The sequence below is a fragment of the Lagenorhynchus albirostris genome, chromosome 6, assembly GCF_949774975.1.
Source record: "Lagenorhynchus albirostris chromosome 6, mLagAlb1.1, whole genome shotgun sequence".
NCBI lineage: Eukaryota > Metazoa > Chordata > Mammalia > Artiodactyla > Delphinidae > Lagenorhynchus > Lagenorhynchus albirostris.
The window spans coordinates 109,178,488-109,198,848 of record NC_083100.1 but is presented as its reverse complement, the minus strand read 5'-3'; the positions used below and the strand labels follow the sequence as shown (position 1 = coordinate 109,198,848).

The following is a 20,361-nucleotide window of genomic DNA, read 5'->3' as shown; positions in this document are numbered from 1 at the left end:
GGGACATTCATTTCTATTCAATGACACATCTTGTAAATACAAAATAAAACCCAAATCAGTGGCCAGGGAATTCAAAATTTACCTGCAAAAAGGGCAAGGCAATAAACTCAGAGTCTAGCCTGTCAACAATTTCCTACATTAACATTATGTACAGAAGCACTTTGCCAATTTGTACCCAGCAATTTCTTCTGTAGCTGACTGGGGTCCAGACACTGAGTATGAACGTGTGTGCAGAGCCAAAAGCATTCTCCATGGGCAGGGGGTTATCAACAGACAGTGGAGAGAACTAAGGTTTTATATCTTTCTTGCTTTACCATAATTGCAAATATGCATTTCAGGGTGTGATTTTGTTTTTGAAGATACTTCCCTTGAATATGTGACCTATGGTTACAATGAAAAATAATAAGATGAAATTTTAGTTTTGGGGAGCTGACCCACACCACCCCATCTGAGGATCATTACTTTGTGGGATACACTGAAGTCAGCTCACCTTTAAGGAACTTCCCCCAAAGGTCCACCCACCAACTTCTACTCACATCTCATTGGTCAGAATTTAGTCATGTGGTTAGCTCTCCAAGGGAGCCTGGGAAATGTAGTTTTCAGTTGGCCACAAATTGCTAAGCCCCAGCAAGATCAGAGGTTTTTCTTGTTGTTTGTTTGTTTATTTTAACAAAGAAGAAGGAAAGAAGAGATCTTAGATGGGCAATTCTACCTGGCTGGGGGCAGAAAGGAATTTCATTCCTGCAGAATTGTTAGAAGGGCTGAAGAAGCAAGTCTAAGCAATGCTCCCAGAAACGGTCCTGCTTAATTGGTCTGATTAGCCTCAGAAACACTTTTTCTGCTGCCACCCATGCCAGCAAAACGGATGACCTCTGCACAGCCTGCTTCTTCATGTCACTTCCAAATCAGAGCCTTTGATGAGTGCATCTTATTGGTAGAAACTAGGTCACAGATCTGCAAGGGAGGCTGGGAAATGTAGTTTAAAAATTTGACCTTAAGAAGGTGGGATTCACAATTGTGATAAACCAGCATATTTCACCGATTCTAAGACATGATTTTTTTAATTTTTTATTTATTTATTTTCTTTCCTCCACATTTTCATGTCTCTCAAATCGGGATGCTTCTGACCATTGGTGATGGCTCTTGGCCATTTGCCAGTTTTGTGATGGAGTTGGCATTGCCCGTACATACATGAAACTTCTTTATAAGGTTGTGAAACACCTCCATCAAAAGGGTGCAGGGGCTTCCCTGGTGGCGCAGTGGTTGAGAGTCCGCCTGCCGATGCAGGGGACACGGGTTCGTGCCCCGGTCCGGGAAGATCCCACATGCCTCGGAGCGGCTGGGCCCGTGAGCCATGGCCGCTGAGCCTGCGCGTCCGGAGCCTGTGCTCCACAACGGGAGAGGCCACGACAGTGAGAGGCCCGCGTACCACAAAAAAAAAAAAAGGGTGCAGGATTTTCCTGGTGGTCCACTGGTTAAGAGTCCATGCTTCCATTGCAGGGGGTGTGGGTTTGATCCCTGGTGGGGGAAATTCCACATGCCACACAATACAACCAAAAAATAAAATAAAATAAAACCAAAAATAAAAAAGGGTGCAGTTGAGGTATCTGCAGCTTGGAAGAAAATTCTGGAACAAACAGTGCTCATAAACGCTGCACCATCAATGCTCCATCCCCAAATGCAGAACCTATAACAGACTACTATGAGTTAAAAGGGGACCCAGAAGAGTTGTACCTGAAAATATAGAGAACTAGAAATAAGTTAAATGATCTCCTTTGCTTATGCTTTCCTTCTTTGTGTGTTCACAAGAGAGACAGATGTCTCAGTAAAGAAAATGAGATCTTTCAAGAAGAGCAAAATGCAGATTCTAAGTGGTAAGAAAACATTGTGTCAGAGTTTAATTCCCAGTGTTTTCTCTTATCGGTCCATAAAATAATAGGACATCTTACAATTGGGAGCATCTTAGATTCAATGAAATAGTCGGTCAAGCATGGGGAAGGGGTCAAAAGATTCTAGGCAACCAGGGCAAAGTCTGCACTGGTGGATAGGACAGTGAGGAAATGTATCCCGGCTCCTGACCACCGGAGGTGGCATGGTAGGAGCGGGGGAATTGCTGGTGAACGTGGGGTCCTGGACGTATGGGTAGTGTGCCTGGTTCCAAGGGGACAACTCTCAGGACTCCTCAGGCCACCCTGGGAAGAGCAGGGAGCTGCCCAATGGACAGAACTGCCTCCTGAATGTACCCAAGGCCCAGGAGGGAAGCGTGGCTCCCTGGCAACCCCAGGCTCCTGCAGAATCGGGTTCTGCAGGTGGGAGTATCGACCCCTGGGTGCAGAATTCTGCTCCTTCCTAGGGCTTGGCAGGCTGTGGAGCCCTTCCACGCCCATTGTGCCTTTGCTTCCTCCCAATTCCACACCTCACTGTGGGACTGTGTGTTTGCTTGCACATTTGTCTCCCGGTATCAAAGTCTCGGCTCTGTGAGGATGGGTACCATCTGTGTGGTTGCCTGACCAGTAATAGAGCTCAAAAAATACTTGTTAAATGAATGAATGAATAAGATAACAGATGACAGGGACGGGACTAGGACAGTGAGACTCAGAGGACCACCAGGTCTGGCGAATGGTAGAGCCGAGGGCTTTGCCCCTCCCCTCATCCCTGTGCATCTCCCACCTGCCATCCTAGGAGAGACCCCCCGAGAGCAGACTCTGAGATGGAGATCGGGTGCAGGAAGTTTCTGGGGGAGTGCTGTTGGCATGGATGTAAGGGTGTGTGTAAATGAAGTGCACGGAGGGGAGAGTTGAACTGCCAGGCAGATGCAAGGAAGGCGTCAGCCAATCCCATGGCAGCTCTGACGCTGGGATGACCTGGCAGCATTGTCCCAAGCTGGGGCGTGGGAACCAGACCTTTACATGTCATGTCGACCAGCCTTTGGGGGTAGGCGGCCCCAGTGAAGGGGACATGACAGAGGAGGGAAAGTTCCAGAGAGGTGCCCAGCTGTAAAGTGTCAGCAGCCAGCATTCCCAGGGCTGGGCAAGGGTGGGACAGGTCTTTGGACCTAAAGGGGATGCCTGGACAGCACACTGCGGCATCCCCTACACCCACAGGTGTTGTCATCTCAAGACAGGAGAAGAAGTTACTCTGGAAGGGGGTGTGTGTGTGTGCACTTAGAAAAAGAAGCCTGCACTTCCATTGTGGCTGGTTTCAGGAAGGTAGATGTGCTGCTAGTAAACTCCAGACTTTACCTGAACGTGAAGGAGCATTTTTGAGAGCGAGTGAAGTTCTCGCCAGAGGAACTGGCACCGTGGTGATGGAGATGACGATATGGGTAATTGGCCGGTGGGATTCCAAGGACAAAAATGTGATTTAGCCAAGTTTGCAGGGTAGCAGGTGTGAGGAAGAGGCACGGGAAGTCGGGAGACCTCAGCTCGTGCTGGAAAATGCCCTTACTCTGTGTCTTGGCAAGTCCCCTCACCCACGTGCCTCCGTTTATTCCTCTGTAAAATGGGAATAATATGTCTTGCCTGGTGCCCCTGGCAGATACTAGTCTCCTCCTCAGATCCATTCTCCCATCTTCCTTGGTAAGAAACCCCTGATTTTAGCTGGGCATATGCCATACCTTAAGAACTATATTTCCCAGTTTCCCATACAGCAAGGTGAGGCCAGGTGACTAGGTTTACAACCATTGTAAGTAAGAAGAAATGCTGTGTACATCTTTCGTGAAGAGAGAAGATGTGGGACTTCCCTGGAGGTCCAGTGGTTAAGACTCTGCACTTCCACTGCAGGGGGCAGGGGTTCAATCCTTGGTCGGGGAACTAAGATCCCACATGTTGTGAGGTGCAGCCAAAAAAAAAAAAAAGAGAGAGAGAGAGAAGATGTGCCCTTATTCTGCACCTCTTTGTGGCTGATGGGTGTGCTGTCAGAACAGAATGGCTGGAGCTCCAGCAGCCATTTTATTTTTATTTTTTAATAGATCTTTATTGGAGTATAATTGCTTCACAATACTGTGTTAGTTGATGTTGCTCAACAAAGCGAATCAACCATATGCATATACGTGTCCCCATATCCCCTCCTTCTTGAGCCTATCCCACCCCTTTAGCTCATCGCAAAACACCAAGCTGATCTCCCTGTGCTATGCGGCTGCTTCCCACCAGCCAACTATTTTACATCTGGTAGTGTATATATGTCGATGCTACTCTCACTTTGCCCCAGCATCGCCCTCCCACCCCATGTCCTCAAGTCCATTGTCTGTGTCTACCTCTTCCTGTCCTGCCCCTAGGTTCTTCAGAACCTTTTTTGGTTCTTTTTAGATTCCATATATATGTGTTAGCATACAGTATTTGTTTTTCTCTTTCTGACTTACTTCACTCTGTATGACAGACTGTAGGTCCATCCACCTCACTACAAATAACTCAATTTCATTTCTTTTTATGGCTAATATTCCATTGTATATATGTGCCACATCTTCTTTTCCCATTCATGTGTTGATGGACACTTAGGTTGCTTCCATGCCCTGGCTATTGCACATAGAGCTACAATGAACATTGTGGTACATGACTCTTTTTGAATTATGGTTTTCTCAGGGTGTATGCCCAGTAGCGGGATTGCTGGGTCATATGGTAGTTCTATTTTTAGTTTTTTAAAGAACCTCCATACTGTTCTCCATAGAGGCTGTATCAATTTACATTCCCACCAACAGTGCAGGAGGGTTCCCTTTTCTCCACACCCTCTCCAGCATTTATTGTTTCTAGATTTTCTGATAATGGCCATTCTGACCGGCATGAGGTGATACCTCACTGTAGTTTTGATTTTCATTTCTCTAATAATTAGTGATGTTGAGCATCTTTTCATGTGCCTCTTGGCCATCTGTATGTCTTCCTTGGTGAAATGTCTATTTAGGTCTTCTGCCCATTTTTGGATTGGGTTATTTGGTTTTTTTGATATTGAGCTGCATGAGCTGCTTATAAACTTTGGAGATTAATCCTTTGTCAGTTGCTTCGTTTGCAAATATTTTCTCCCATTCTGAGGGTTGTCTTTTTGTCTTGTTTATGGTTCCCTTGCTGTGCAAAAGCTTTTAAGTTTAATTAAGTCCCATTTGTTTATTTTTGTTTTTATTTCCATTTCTCTAGGAGGTGGGTCAAAAAGGATCTTGCTGTGATTTATGTCATAGAGTGTTTTGTCTATGTTTTCCTCTAAGAGTTTTATAGTGTCTGGCCTACATTTAGGTCTTTAATCCATTTGGAGTTTATTTTTGTGTATGGTGTTAGGGAGTGTTCTAATTTCATTCTTTTACATGTAGCTGTCCAGTTTTCCCAGCACCACTTATTGAAGAGACTGTCTTTTCTCCGTTGTATATTCTTGCCTCCTTTGTCATAAATTAGGTGCCCATATGTGCATGGGTTTATCTCTGGGCTTTCTAGTCTGTTCCATTGATCTATATTTCTGTTTTTGTGCCATACTGTCTTGATTACTGTAGCCATTTTAGACTATGCTGTGACCTTGCAAGTGGAAGGTACACATGGCAAAGAAACAAGGTATCAGAAGGCTGGGTTCCTGACACTGCAGAATTCCAGGCACTCATTACCTCTAGGACAGTTTCACAACCTGAGCCCTATTGACATTTTGTACCAGAGAATTCTTTGCTGTGGGGCCTGTCCTGTGCACTGTAGGCTGTTTAGCAGCATCCTTGGCCTCTACCCACAACATGCACCCCACACCCTGCATTGGGACAACCAGAAATGTCTCTAGAGATTGCCATGTGTCCTCTGGGGGGCAAAGCCATCTTGGGTTGAGAGCCACTGCTCCGGACGAGTCTGTCCAATAGGAATATAATGTTAGCTACGGATTTAAATTTAAAATTTCTAGTAGTAGTCACATTTAAAAAAAGTAAAAATAAATGGGTGAAATTAATTTTAATAATGTTGTGTATTTAACTCAACACAGTTGTCCCTTGCTATCTGCAGGGGTTTGGTTCCAGGAGCTCTGCAGATACCAAAATCCAAGGAGGCTCGAGCCCTTTACGGCTGCCCCTGCCCCCCTATCCCAGGGTTCCGCATCTGCGGATATCGAGGGCCAGCTCTATATTCAAAATATTATCATTTATCATATGATCAGTGTAAAAATTATTGATGGGCTACATTACATTCTGTTTTTCATATAAAATCTTTGAAACTGCTGTGTACTTTGCACTTTTGTTTATTTATTTATCTGTGGCTGCACCTTGTGGCTTGTGGGATCTTAGTTCCCTGACCAGGGATTGAACCTGAGCCCTTGGCAGTGAAAGTGCGGAGTCCTAACTGCTGGACCATCAGGGAATTCCTGTACTTTGTACTTCTTTTTTTAAATAAATTTATTTATTTATTTATTTAATTTTGGCTGCTTTGAGTCTTCGTTTCTGTGCACGGGCTTTCTCTAGTTGCAGCGAGCGGGGGCTACTCTTTGTTGTGGTGCGCGGGTTTCTCATTGCGGTGGCTTCTCTTGTTGCGGAGCACAGGCTCTAGGCGCGCAGGTTTCAGTAGTTGTGGCATATGGGCTCATTAGTTGTGGCGCACAGGCTTAGTTGCTCCAAGATATGTGGGATCTTCCCAGACATGGGATCAAACCCATGTCCCCTGCGTTGGCAGCCAGATGCTTAACCACTGTGCCACCAGGGAAGCCCCTTTGCACTTTTAATACATCTCAGTTAAGACTAGCCATATTTCTTTTTTGTTGTTTATCAATTTTTATATTGAAGTCTAGTTGATTTACAACGTTGTGTTAATTTCTGCTGTACAGCAAAGTGATTCAGTTATACGTATATATACATTCTTTTTTTTTTTAATATGCTTTTCCATTGTGGTTTATCCCAGGATATTGAATATAGTTCCCTGTGCTCTACAGTAGGACCTTGTTGTCTATCTATTCTCTATATAATAGTGTGCATCTGCTAACCCCAAACTCCCACTCCACGCCTCCCCCAGTGCCCTCCACCTTGACAACCACCAGTCTGTTCTCAATATCCGTGATTCTGTTTCTGTCTCGTAGACAGGTTCATTTGTAAGACTAGCCATGGTTCAATTGCTCACTGGCCGCATGTGGTTCATTGGCACCGTATCGGACAGTGTCAACACTCTAGACTTTTAGAACTTGAGGGAGAAATAAACCTCTATCTCATCTGAGCTGTCTTTATGTCGAGGTTGCTGTTACTTGCATCAGAATGTAATCCTAACTTGGACTTGGGGTTTTTTACCCACTGCACACTTTGGAACATTCGAGAAGGAGTGAACACTCAGACTGGTGATGTGCAGCAGAAAAGCTGACAGTGTTTAGGGAAGCTGGGAGCATCCTGAGCACTCTCTTGCTTAGTCCTCCCAACGGCTCCAAGACGCAGGCGGCGTCTTCATTCCGTAAACAAAGGCTCGGCTCGGAGAGCATGGTCACGTCCAGCCCAGGTGTGCCCTCCCAGGCCGAGGCACTCAGAGCATAGCACTGGCGGGGTCCCTCTCTAGGACTGGCCACCAGCTGAGTCACTTTGCCAAGGTCCCTCCCTTCCCCAGGGGCAACCCGTGCCTGATGCTACTGGTCAGTGTGAGTATACAAAGACCTGACTTCCTTGTCCCATTTCTAGAAAACTCGGAGGGCCATTCCAGTCCCCGGGTCCCTTTAGGATCCATGGAGTTCTCATAGCTTAACTCGCCCGTCTGCCCACATCTTCCCTCCTTCACCCCCACTGCCCACAGCTGCTGATCCCAAGAGCACTCCTCAGTAAATGTCCATTGCAACTCTGCAACAGAGAGGTTAAGTGACTTGCCCAACGCAACACAGCCAGTCCACTCCCCAGAAGTCAGAGGTCACCTGGCCCCTTCTTACTCCCTGTGGCTCCCACTTTGTTGTCCCCCTAGAGAACCACACTTTCTCCTCCCTCGGCACCTTTGCACATGCTGTTCCTCATGCCTGGAGAACCTCCTGCTGTTTTCTTTCATCTACAGAAATCTTACCTCCCTTGGAACCCAGCTCAGATTACCGGCCTCTCCTTCCCCAAGGAAGCCTGCCAGGATTATCCAGCTCTAAGATCTCTGGGCAGCCCCGACAGCCCTAGTGTGACCCCTGCAGCCTCCTTCGGACACACGCGTGCTCATGGGCGCCACACAGCTCGGGAAGAGTCCCCAGGAGGCACACTGATGAGCGGGATGGGGTGGAAGTCGGGGGGGCTGAACTTTTTGAATGTTGTACGTAATTCTATGTTATTCCTAGAACATTAGTTAATTGCATAATCGGCAGTACTAGTGATTTTCCTATCGGAAGCGTCTCCCATTGTGCGGTCTTAGTTCCTAGACCAGGGATGGAACCACGGCCCCAACCATGTGAGCACTGAGTCCCAACCACTGGGCCGCCAGGGAATTCCCTCCCATGGTGTTTCATGTCAGTTCAAGTCATTCACATTAGAAGAGCAGCTCCTAAGTAGCCTTTGTGTGAGGACCCCACGCCACGTGCAGGGGACGCATTTCCAAGGAGGACGTGGGCCCTGCCTAGGAGATTCCAGAGCCCGCTGGGGGCCCACACTCACAGAAGATTGCTGCTTCCTCAGGAGGGCTGTCAGCTCCTGAGGGCCTTGGAGACCCCCGCCTCCCCCAGCTGTTGGGTGCACATGGGGTGAGGTGGGCCAAAAGCCTGGGCACAGCTGCCCCACCCATGCCCTGGCCTAGGCTGGGGGCCGGGAGGCGGCACTGGCACAGGGCACCGAGTCCAGAGGCCTAAGGTCAGGAGGCTTGGGTTCAAAGCTGGGATCTCAGTCCCCTCGCCTTGGGCAGGTCGTTCCAGTGTTTGGAGCCTCCTGGGGTAATCGCAGCGAACCTTGCAGGGCTGCAGAGGAGAGAGTGCATTCGTGAAATTAATGCCTGTGTAGAGCCAGGGCTCAGCAGATGGGAGCTTCTGGTGTGTTCCCTGCCTGGGGCTTTGCCCCTCAGCGGGAGTCAGGGCCCGAGGTACAGTCAAGAGGGCCCCACAGGCCAGACACCAAGTGCAGGAGGGCTCCCGCCTGCCAGCACCAGGCCCATCCCATTCCCCTGCCTGGGCGGAGTGTACAGCAGCGGGGGCGGGCCTGGCCTCCAGCTGGAGGATGCTGCCCGCTCTGTATTTGCAACCCACTGTCCCCAAGCCTGTGGGCATAATAGGGCCCATGGGAGAGGCTCGCCCCAGGAGAACACCCCTGCCCACCAGCTCTGTGGGGCCCCAGGCCGCTCCTTAGGAGCAGACACACCTCTGATCCCAGCACGTTTGCCCAGCCTCATGTGAAGAAAGAAACGCAAGGCCTCGGGACAGGAATTGATGGTAACCAAAGAGCACAGGCCCTGAACCCTCAGCTCTGGCCTCGAAACCCAGCTGTGGCATTCAGATTCCTGAGCCTCAGTTTCCTCATCTGTGAGATGGGGTGATAAGCCTACTTCTCAGCATTGGCAAACTCCAGGGGATGGCGCCAGGCCTGGCACAGAGTGAAAGTCAATAGTCCTCCCTGGTGGTGCAGTGGTTAAGAACCCGCCTGCCAATGCAGGGGACACGGGTTCGATCCCAGGTCCGGGAAGCTCCCACATGCCAAGGAGCAACTAAGCCCGTGAGCCACAACTACTGAGCCTGCATGCCACAACTACTGAAGCCCGTGCGCCTAGAGCCCGTGCTCCGCAACAAGAGAAGCCACTGCAATGAGAAGCCTGCGCACCGCAAGGAAGAGTAGCCCCCGCTCGCTGCAACTAGAGAAAGCCCGCACGCAGCAATGAAGACCAAAAGCAGCCAAAAAAAAAAAAAAAAAATAAGAAAAAAGTCCACCATAAGTGAACTGTGGACATTTACAAAATGAAAAGAGAGACTGATAGGCTATCGCCTGCACGTCTGTCTTCTCCTGACAGGACTGGGAGCCCCTGGGGCCCAGGCTGGTCCTAACTGTGCAACAATGACAAGTCACAGGCAGGGGTACGCATCCTTGTTCACACAGCATGACTCAGAGGCAGTCTCCAAGGGCATTGCCAATCCTACACTCAGGAGAGTCCAAATCTGGGAGTTCCCTGGTGGTCCAGTGGTTAGGACTTGGCCCTTTCACTGACGAGGGCCTGGGTTCAATCCCTGGGCAGGGAACTAAGATCCCTCAAGCCGTGCAGCATCAACAGAAACAAAAGAGTCAAAATCGAGGAATGGAGTGAAGGTCTGAAGTCACCTCAAGGGACAGAGAAGGCTGGTCATTCCCGAGAGGCTACGCTCACTGACCCTAAGTTTCATCACCCCCTTGAAACGAAGCCTGATCACTCCCATTCACCAAAGGCAAGACTGAAGTTCAAAGGGTCCAGTAATCATCTCTCCGGTGGTGTGAGACAAACCATGTCACCTGTTCGTGGCTTAGAGCCGCATCTGTGTGTTTGCTCTCAGGGCTGCATTCTGGGCAGGGCTCGGTGGGTGGCTCATTTCTGCTCCACGCGGTGTCTGCTGGAGCAGATCCACTGGCCCAGCCAAGATGGCCCTTGCTGGTGGCCCGAATGGGTGGGGCCTGGTGGGCCTTGCTCTCCAGCGGGGTGGTTGGACTCTCCCCTCGGTGGTCCCGAGGTCCAGGAGAGTGCAGGCAGAAGCTGCCTGGCTTCCTAGGGCTGACTGGAACTGGAACACCTGTATTCTACAGTCAAAGCAAGTCCCAGGACCATGCTGACGTGAGAGGCCGCATGCGGTCCATTTACCCCAATCCAGGCCCACACATCCTGACAAAGCCAGGTGGGAAAGCTGGACTTGAATCAGGGTCGTCTCCTTCCCATGCTCCCCATGCCCTTTCTCCAGGCTTTTGCACAGGTTGCGTGCTCAGCTGGAGACCCTCGTCCAGCCTTGATTTCACAGATTGGCCAAACTTCCGCCCATCCATCAGGAGACATCACACTACCTGGGAGACTTTTCTGAGCTCCAAAGTCCTCCCTTGAATTCACAGGGCAGCCTCTACATCCTTGATCACACTGCACTGTCATTGCTGCTCACCCACCGGCCTCTCCAGTCAGAATGCAAGCTTGCATCTCGCACCCAGGGCCATGCCTGGCACACGGCAGGTGCTCTGGGGGTATCTGCCCAGTGAGGGAATCCAGAAAAGGGCACGCTGTTTCTACACCACCTCAGAGCGCCTCCCACGTGAACACCGGACTTGTCATGGACCCTCAGACGGAGCTTAGCGTTCAGGATGTTTATTTGGAGGTGCCCTTGAAATTAACACCCATGCAAGGGATGGGAAGGAAACAGGAGTGTATGAAGAAGGTCCCGTGACAGCTCTGACTGGCCCCACGGGGGATCCTAAGCCTACAACAGCCCATCAGCAGAGATGGCCAGACTTTGATATTTTGTGTAACCCCAACAGGGGGTTACCTTGGGCAAGGAGGCTCTCCGCAACAGAGCCCCTGGGGCGGAAGGCTGCGGGCTGTCTGCTTATAGTCCTGCCTGGAGCTGGTGCAACAAATCCATCCGTGAAGGGGGATCTGAGTGGCAGGAGAGCAGTGGGGAGGTGGTGGGCCCTCAGAGCTGCCCAGAGGAAGTGGTTGCCAGTTGTGACCAGTGGCTGCAGTGGGGCAGGGGGGACCTAGAGAGCAGAGTGAGGGAGGCTTTGACTCAACCCCATGCTTGGGGGAGCTGGGAGTTCTGGGCCGCGGTCTCCGGGGGACGTCATTTGCTCTGAATACCAGTCTGGGAGAGAACGTGCAGCTCTTCTGTGCCAGGCACTGGACCAACGTGGGGACGGGGTGGGGTGTGAATGTCACTCGGGTGTGGGTCATGGCTCTTTGACCTCCACTCCGTCCTAACTGCCCCACCCCCGTGACCCACTGCCCACACTCCTTCCAGACTGATCCTTCCAAAAGGCAGCTCATACATGCAACTCCTCTGCTGAAAACACACTTAGAATAAAAGCCCAGCTGCTTCTTTGCCACGGCCTGCCAGGCCCTCTTTGATCTGCCCCACTCACCGTGCCCACCTCACCTCCTAAGCTCTCCCCTGGGTCACCCAGCCCCAGGCCACGCCAAAGTAGGTCCGCCGCAGGGCCTTGCTTACTGTTGCCCTGCCTGGAACCACCTTCCCTCCGGATATTCACAGAGGCATTTCCTCTGAATCTATAAGGCCTCAGCTCAAGGTCACGTCCTCCAGGAAGCCTTCTCTGATTACTCACTTGATGCATTTCTTTTTAAAAATATTTATTCAGCTAATATTTATTGAGCACTCACTATGTCCCAAGCACTTTTCTAGGCGGTGGGGATAGAACAGTGAATTAGAGAGTCCACAGCCTTGCTCTCTTGGAGACAGACAGTCCATACACAAGCGTACATTAAACAACAAAACAAAACACGATTTCTGAGAGTGTCACAGTGCTATGAAAAAGCAAGAGCAAGGTAAGGGGTCAGGCAGAGCAAGGTCGGGGTCCCTGACATCCAAGCTCACAGCGGCCTCTCCCCAACCGCGGTACCGCTCTGGGGACCCGCCCTGGGCACCCGCCCTGGGGCCGCGCGAATGGGCGCGCGGAGGAGGCGCGTCGGTGACACCGGGGCTGCGGTGACGGTTACCTGGGCCCCGCCCCGGGGGCCGGGATGGAGCCCGGGCCTCAGCCCCCGCCCGCGGCCGCGCCGCCCGCTCGCGGTCGCCGCCCTGGAGGCGCGCTCGCTCCCGGGGAGGACGCGCCCGTGCGGGTCACCAGGTGAGGCGGCCGCTGGAGCCATCTCCCGGCCGCGCGGCCTGGGGGCGGGTCCGGTTGAGGCCCCGCCCCCAGGGCAGTCCATAAATGAGCGGGGGCGGGCGGACCCAGCGGTCGGGAGCGCTGCTGGCAGGTGACCGAGAGAGGTCGGCGCGCCCCGCGTCCCGTCCGCCGCGCGCCTGGGTCGGGCCGGGCTCGGAGCCCCAGCCATGCTGTTCTGGCACACGCAGCCCGAGCACTACAACCAGCACAACTCCGGCAGCTACCTGCGGTAAGGGGCTTGGGCCGGGGTCTGCGGGCCGGGAGCGGGGCGGCCGGGCCAGGGGTCCCGAGCGCCCCCGCTGCGTCCCCGCCTCCCCTCTGTCTGCCCTTGGGGGACTGAGGGAGACCCGCCCAGAGTCCCGCCTGGGACCGACGGACCGACCCCAGCGGGAGCCGACGCTCAGAGTTGGGGACCCCCCCGGGAGGCGGGTTTGCGGAGCCTGGTGCCCGCGGGGGCTGCTTCCCCGACGACCCCGGCGGGCGCAGAGCGCGCATCTCTGGCCGCAGCCTCTCCGGGGCCGTCCGCCTCCCTGTCTCTCCTCTCCCCGCTCGCGTCGGAGAAGAGGAAACTTCCTGCCGTCGGTCTGGAGCCTGTCCCGGGGAGTCTAGTTCCCTGCTCTTTGCCCCTCTCCGCCCGGTCCCTCTCCGAGCCTCGCGTCCTCTCCAGTGTCCTTGCTCCGGCCGAGGGGCGAGTGAGCGGCGAGCGCAGCCCTGCGCTGGGCCTCGCGGGCCGGCGGGGGCGGGCGGGGGCTTGGGAGGGACAGGGTCCCCCCTCCCACCAGGTGGTCTTGCGTGTGTAGGCCCGAGGCCCGCACATTGATTGCCCTTGATGGAAATCTTTCTTCTTCTGCAGGGATTTGACTAGTGCTCTTCAAAGGGAAAAGTAAGTCCTGCCTGTCTTGCAAAGTTTTCTCCCCTGTCCCCTTGAAGGAAGTGGCACCTCCGTTAGCTTCAGTTCCTGGAGGATTGTTTTTCCCTGTTGTGCAGCTGGCCGGGTACTAATGGGCGGTCATTTCACTTTCTGAACTCGCCTGAACCAGCTGTAGCCTGTCTTTATTTCCATCCTAGTCACAGTTTATGAAATGTGCCTAATTTAACCCAAAGGGCATTTGGTGTGAGCTCAGAGAAAGTGAATTGTGGGACCTAGGTGGGAAGTCGCTGGTACAGGCTGCCCCACAGTGAGAGCCCGTCCTGCATGCTTCATTTCATTTTTATTTTTGGTCCCTAGAAGTTTCAAGTCAGATTTCGCAGTACAGGTGATTTGGAAATCCTGGCTTTTGATAGATATTTGTCCAGTAGTCGTCCCCGAAGGCATCCCCATTTCAGAAGGCAAAGGAGTGATTGGGTTTATGTAATGTGTCTGCTGTGTTTTATCATGGGCCAGAGTGGTAGGGGATGGCAGAAGTCTAGGGTCTTAATTAAGGACTGATGGCTTCTCTGCAGACCATGGTGATGTCACCAGAGGGAGACTGCTCTGGGGGATGTTAAGCCCACCGGGAAGATTTTTTTTTTTTTGGCCATGCCTTGCGGCTCGCGGGGATCTTACTTCCCCGTGCCCCCTGCAGTGGAAGCGTGGAGTCCTAACCACTGGACCGCCAGGCAAGTCCCCTACTGGGCAGATGTTAATCCCTGGCAGAAGGCTGTGTCTATTCGCTTACTTGAAATGCTACAATGGGATACATCTATTGTACCGCACCATGCAGTTTTAGGTGTGATTTTGCCTGAATTTTATAGTTTGTGGCCATTCGGGATGTTGCCATAGATTAGAACTAAGTTTGGAGGTGACCCTGAGTGGAGAAGTGAGTGTATTTAAAACTTTCTGGATACCGAAAATGTCATCCTTTTAGGGAATAATTCTCCTCTTGGGCGGGAGGTGCCCCTGCTCCGGAGATGGGATTTTGGGGAGTACCTTTTAGGAGTTTGGTATTGCATTCAGCGGGGTGAGGTGAGGTGCGAGTTGGGGTGAAAGGTCGTTTGGGGAGCATGGATTAAAAAGCATGTTGGTCCACACTCTTTTTTTTTTTTGGCCATGCCTAGCATTATGCGGGATCTTAGTTCCCCGACCAGGGATTGAACCCGCGCCCCCTGCAGTGGAAGCGTGGAGTCCTAACCACTGGACAGCCAGGGAGGTCCCCACACTCTATTTTAATTTCACTTCTTGGAAGCTGGGGTGTTCACCCTTGGAGAGGTTGACCTCGGTGAACGCCAAGGTGAGGGTCAGTGAATATGCCTCTGGTCCCCCTGGCTCTAGAGCGAAGGTCTTGTCCTTTTGTTTAGTTTGTGCATTTTCTTTTTGGTCCTCTCCTCACTGAGCGGCACCTCTGCAAGTTGTCTCACCTTCCCAGGTAGCGGCCTGTACTCCCTTCTTCCCTCCTTCTGTTTCATGTCCTGGTGACTTTATTGCTCAGCAAATAAGGATGCCAGGCTTGAAACAAGTTACTGTTGAGTGATGGCTCTTAGCCACCCTCCTCCCCTGCATCCCTCCCTTTTTTTAAATTTAAAGGCACCAGCCCATGGATTATTAACTTAACATGGTCTGGGCAAACACAAAATTATGCAATCGCCCGGGGAGCACGCCTGCCTGCTTCTCCCCTGTTCCTAGATAACCTCTTGGGCTGGGAGTGTGCCCCGGTCTGGGCAAAGGAAGGTGTGGGGTGGGAGAGCCAGGGCCATGGATGGTGGCAGGGCTGGCCCCCCACAGGGGAGGTTTTCCACGTGAGCCCCAAGCCAGACTTTTCCTTCTGAGAGTTGTTGCGACATGTTGGGGTGTGTGCCGGGTCTGTGTTTTAGAGCTACTCGTTTGTGGTGCTGTCTGAGGAGCAGATTATACCAGTGACTCTGCTGTTTATATAGTGAAGTGGGGTCAGTGAATCTGATTCAGAACCCAGGATGCTCTGAGGGTAGAGGGTTATTAAGATAAGGGCACGGGCACCGTTTTGGCATGGGTGTCCGTGCCATAATCTGTTCATAATCCAGAGAGCGTAACCACGTCTCTCCTGCTTTCAGGTCCTTCATGTTCTCAAGGATTTCTCTTTTCCTTGGGAAGGCACTTAAGAGATACATCCAGAAACAAGTTATCCAGTCCTAGGCTGAGTTTTTGGATCTGATGGGGATTTTTGTTTAGAGGTGGAGGAAAAGAATCTTTGAGCATCTCAGTATTTTCCATTTGGGTAAGAAAACTGAACAGAAACCAAGGTCCTTCTTGTTTTGCGTTTAGGAGATATTAGTATGACCCTTAAAACAGGGCTTATGGGCCAGCTGTCCTTTTTTTTTAGAAGGGTGGAGGGTTGTCTCAGTTTGGGTGGGTGAAGCAGTTTCTCCATTTGCATGGTTTCCAGAGTCCGGAGGACAGGAAATTGTCTTGGTCTGAGAAGTGGCCAATAACTGGAACAGTTTATTTAAAAAGATTAAAAATTTTGTTCGGGCTCTTATTCTAAAAGCCAGACTCTTGTGGATGGCAACCAGGCGGCATCTGAATCAATCTCTCGAAGGTCTTGGCGTGAAAGTAGAATCATCCAGGATTGGTCTCCCTCACTGGAAAGCACCTTAGAGTATCTGTGACACGCGGTGCGGTAGGCTGAACCCGCCTGCTGCACCATGCTGGGCTGCGTTGCCCTTGACACCAGGGCTGGCCACATGGCCCTGTCTTTGCGAATGGGCTCCGGGGACCCTGCTCCTGACCCCTCCCTCCTGTGTTGCAGCGACGTCCTCGCCCTGCCCATCTTCAAGCAGGAGGAGCCCCAGCTGTCCCCCGAGAACGAGGCCCGCCTGCCACCCCTGCAGTATGTGCTGTGTGCCGCCACGTCCCCAGCTGTGAAGCTGCACGAAGAGACTTTGACCTACCTCAACCAAGGTAGTCCTGGAGCACCGGGCCGGGGTGGAGCCTGGGGCTGGGGAGACCGCCCAGGAGTGGGCAGTTGACCTGAATGACCCATTTGGGCCTGTTACCTTGTCAGGGTGGGAGAGTTGGGGTTCGGGAAAGGAGCGCTGGTGTCCTAGCTGCGAGACTTCTGAGCCTCAGTGTTTTCATCTGAGAAATGGACACATCAGCTATGTTTCACTCAGGCCAAATGAGTGAAGGTTCACATTCCTCGTATGGGCCCTCCAGGGAGCAGATGATGCTCAGTGATTGGCAACCATACTTATAATTACTACTTGCTGGGACCACACCCGGTGTCCTTTCCCGGACGTAGATTGAGCACCTTTGGTATACAAGGTCAGCTGCCCTTTCTGGAGCTGCACCCGGCAGTGATGGGAAGGCCCATCCTAACGCAGCCCAGGGGCCGGATTCCACACGTGCCAGGCAGGAGCCCTTCGTGGCGATGGGGACAAGCGTGTCCTGGGAGAAATGGCACGGGCGTTTGACTTTGCTTTCCAGCCCCAGTGCTTCCCAGCTCTTTGACTTTTCCTCTGAGCCTCAGTGTGTTCACGTGTGAAATGAGAAGCGTCATTTTGTGAGGTTTGAGAGGATGAAGGCGTGTGAAGTGCCTGTTCCATTTCTGATGTCCTTTATCAGGACCCGTGGACCAGTGGCCTAACCGATGGTGTTTTTGTGGTTTCTCTATGCTGTGTGCCTGTGTTTATTGCCCTTCCCCTCTGGGTCGCCTCAGACGCCCTGGCATGCAGCGGATTAGTTGCCCCTGTGTTTAAAGTGGGCAGAGCCGAGGGGCAGGGGGATGCCGTACTTTCTGGAAGGGCAGGGGATGACAGTGTGGTTGCAGTTTATCTTCCACGGGCGGCCTCCTTTCTGCAGAACTCTGGCTTCCCGACCTGGGGAGCCAGCCGGGGGCGGAAGTCCAGCCTGACCATCAGGCTTGCCTCTGACAGCTCAGCTGGCCAGCTTCTGGGCCGGGGACCAGCTCAGAATCAGCAGGTGGCTCGGCACCGGCCTGTGGACGTGGCCAGGGCAAGGGCATGCTTATCCCTGTGGGGGGCTCTGGGGCCTCAGCTGGTCGCCAAGCCGAGCTCAGTCGGCTCTCGGGTGCCTGGCTCAGGCCCTGAGATCTGTGTTCCATTTGCTGAGGCGGGTGACCGCTGACGGCAGGTGAGCTGGCCGTGTGGAAGAATGCCTCTGTGTGTCTGTGCTTGTTTGCGGAATGGCTTTGGCCATTTTCCTTTCTCTTTCACAGAAGGTCAAACGCTACCAACCTGTATATCTTGGAGCAGTGGTTTTCCCCTCTGGGCCTCTGCTCTCTTGCCTAAGTGCAGCATGAAGAAACTGGGTGAGGTTTACAGAGAGCTGAGGTCAGGGGAGGTTCTTGTTCCTGGCCCATCCTGGGGTCAGAGGCCCAGCTGCTGGCCCAGCACGCCCGCCTCCCCCCTCCCCCATCTCTAAGGCCTTTGACTGCCCCACCTACCTTCCCTCCACCCCATCCCTCCTTTCTTTCAGTCACCTTTCAACAACGTTTGGCAGTCAACACACTAGGTCTTTTTAAAAGAGTTATCCTTTGCTAATACAGAGAAGATAAAAGAGGCAGAAAGAGTTGCCCCTGTGTTAATTTAGTGTATTTGCTTTAGGTCTTTCTTTTTTTTTTTTTAATATGTTCCTAAAATAAATTTATTTATTTTATTTAATTTTATTTTTGGCTACGGTGTGTCTTCATTGCTGCACGCGGGCTGCGGCGAGCGGGGGCTACTCTTCGTTGCGGTGCGCGGGTGTCTCACTGCGGTGGCTTCTCTTGTTGCAATGCACGGGCTCTAGGCGCGTGGGCTCAGTAGTTGTGGCTCGTAAGCTCTAGAGCACAGGCTCAGTGGTTGTGGCGCACGGGCTTAGTTGCTCTGCAGCATCTGGGATCTTCCCAGACCAGGGATTGAATCTGGGTCCCCTGCATTGGCAGGCGGATTCTTAACCACTGCGCCACCAGGGAAGTCCCCACAGGGCTTAATCTTAAACTAGCATTTAAATGTAACCTCATTACTAACGTGGTTGAATATTTAAAATATATTTATTGGTCTTTTAAATTTCTCCATCAGTTAAATTCATGTTCTTTGCACATTTCTTATTGGGATGGTTCCGTCTCACGGGTTGTAAGAGCATACCCTAAATGAAGAATATTAACCTTTTAGCTGCCATATATTGGAAACAATTTTTTCCCCGACCATTTAACCATATTTATTTTATGATAACTATATTTATGGTGTGAGATGTATGTCATGGATAGAAATTGACTTTCAACATCTATTGTCAAGTCTTTCAGTTTTCTAAAATGATTTTCCTTTTATGTTTAGAATGCCTGCCCACCCCAAAATCAGCTTAGTGGTTTCCTAAAGTTCATGTAATGGTTTCTAAATTTTAACATTGCAATGTGCTTGGGATTCTTTTGGAAACGATAATTAGTCATTTAATGATGATTTTGGATTATTACTATATAAAATATATGTATTTCTTTTTTTCTCCCAGCTTTACCAGTGGGATTTATACTTTCATATGTTACATTTGGAGTTCGTGATGTGATGTAAAAGTCTAAGTTTACTTATTTTTCTAAATAGTTGACCTACTAGTTAATGCCTAGTTTACCTCTTATTCTCACTGGTTTAAATGCCACTTTCGAAACATTTAAAAAGCCATAGTCTAAACTATGGGTCCAGAAACAGATGTGTAGGTGTTTGTCCTGTACACCTGATTGTTGCCCCATTTCTAGCTGAACTAATTGTAGCTTGGAAGTATGTTTCCCTTTTTGGGAGTAGAAGTTCCTTTTATCATTCTTCTTAACCTTTCTCAGTCACCTATTCTTACAGATGGATTTTACAACCATTGAATCTTCCTTCTGTACTTTTTAAAAAAATATTTATGAGATCATATACTTTATAAAGTTGTTTCTTACTTTTATTAAACTATTCTTGTAATATTTTCTATTATAAAACCTCTTAGACATCATTTAAAATGTCTGTGTAATATTTCACTATTTTCTTTTATTATTTAAGACTGATTATTGTCTTAACTGCTGGGATGAAATATACAATGTAATTACTTGAGTGTCTGTCTCCCATAATAGAATGGAAGCTCTGTGAGGGCAGAGCCATGTCTGTGTTTTTTACATTATATCCCAAGTGTTAAGCTTGGTGCCTTGATAGTAGATGCTCTGTAAATATTCAGAAAATTTAAAAATAAGCATGATTTATTTTATTTCCATTTCACTTTTCTCTCTCTTCCCCTCTCTTTTCTTTTTGTTGCTATTATCAGTAATGCTGTACTTGCTATCTTTTTCAATGTACCTTATTTAAAGTAGCTTCTATGCCTATGTCATATGACAAATAAGCATCAGTTTAAAAGAAAAGGAGCTTTGACATATCAGTCAACAGTCAAAACCTTTCTGTTTAATTAAAAAGTTTGCTATTAAGTGTTTAATGTTTATTGCGTTGGCTCTATGATGTTTAGGGCACTATTTCTCTGAGGCCATCCCATGTCTTCTTTCTTGTAATGATGTGTTTAAGGTTCTCCAAAGACATGGAAGGGATGCTGGATCTGTAAATGAAAAAGTCATTTAAACCATTGGATGCTCATTTTTCAGTGCGGTGTCAGACCAGTGCCCTCACATCATGGCTTGGATAAGGTGTGTTCCTTGTGGGTGTCTTATCACCAAGCCCAACGGCTAGTTTTGGATACAGTGAAAATGGTTTGAGAACCAAAGTACGTGCTCTTCCCC

General features: G+C 50.5%; 1 protein-coding gene across 6 annotated transcripts in view; it reads left to right on the top strand.

The window, feature by feature from the left end:
• The first annotated feature begins 12,798 nt into the window (after positions 1-12,798).
• The window catches only part of TFCP2L1 (transcription factor CP2 like 1), a 74,169-nt gene continuing 66,606 nt past the window's right edge, over positions 12,799-20,361 (top strand). For 5 of the 6 annotated variants that reach the window (XR_009541202.1, XM_060153035.1, XM_060153036.1 and 2 more), the window contains exons 1-3: positions 12,799-12,944; positions 13,569-13,598; positions 16,417-16,568. Coding sequence is in view for 5 of the 6 variants with exons in the window: in XM_060153035.1 (XP_060009018.1) it covers positions 12,883-12,944; positions 13,569-13,598; positions 16,417-16,568 (244 nt within the window). In the remaining variant the exon portion in view is untranslated. The remainder of the gene's footprint in view (positions 12,945-13,568; positions 13,599-16,416; positions 16,569-20,361) is intronic. The other variant, XM_060153034.1, reaches the window with a different exon arrangement.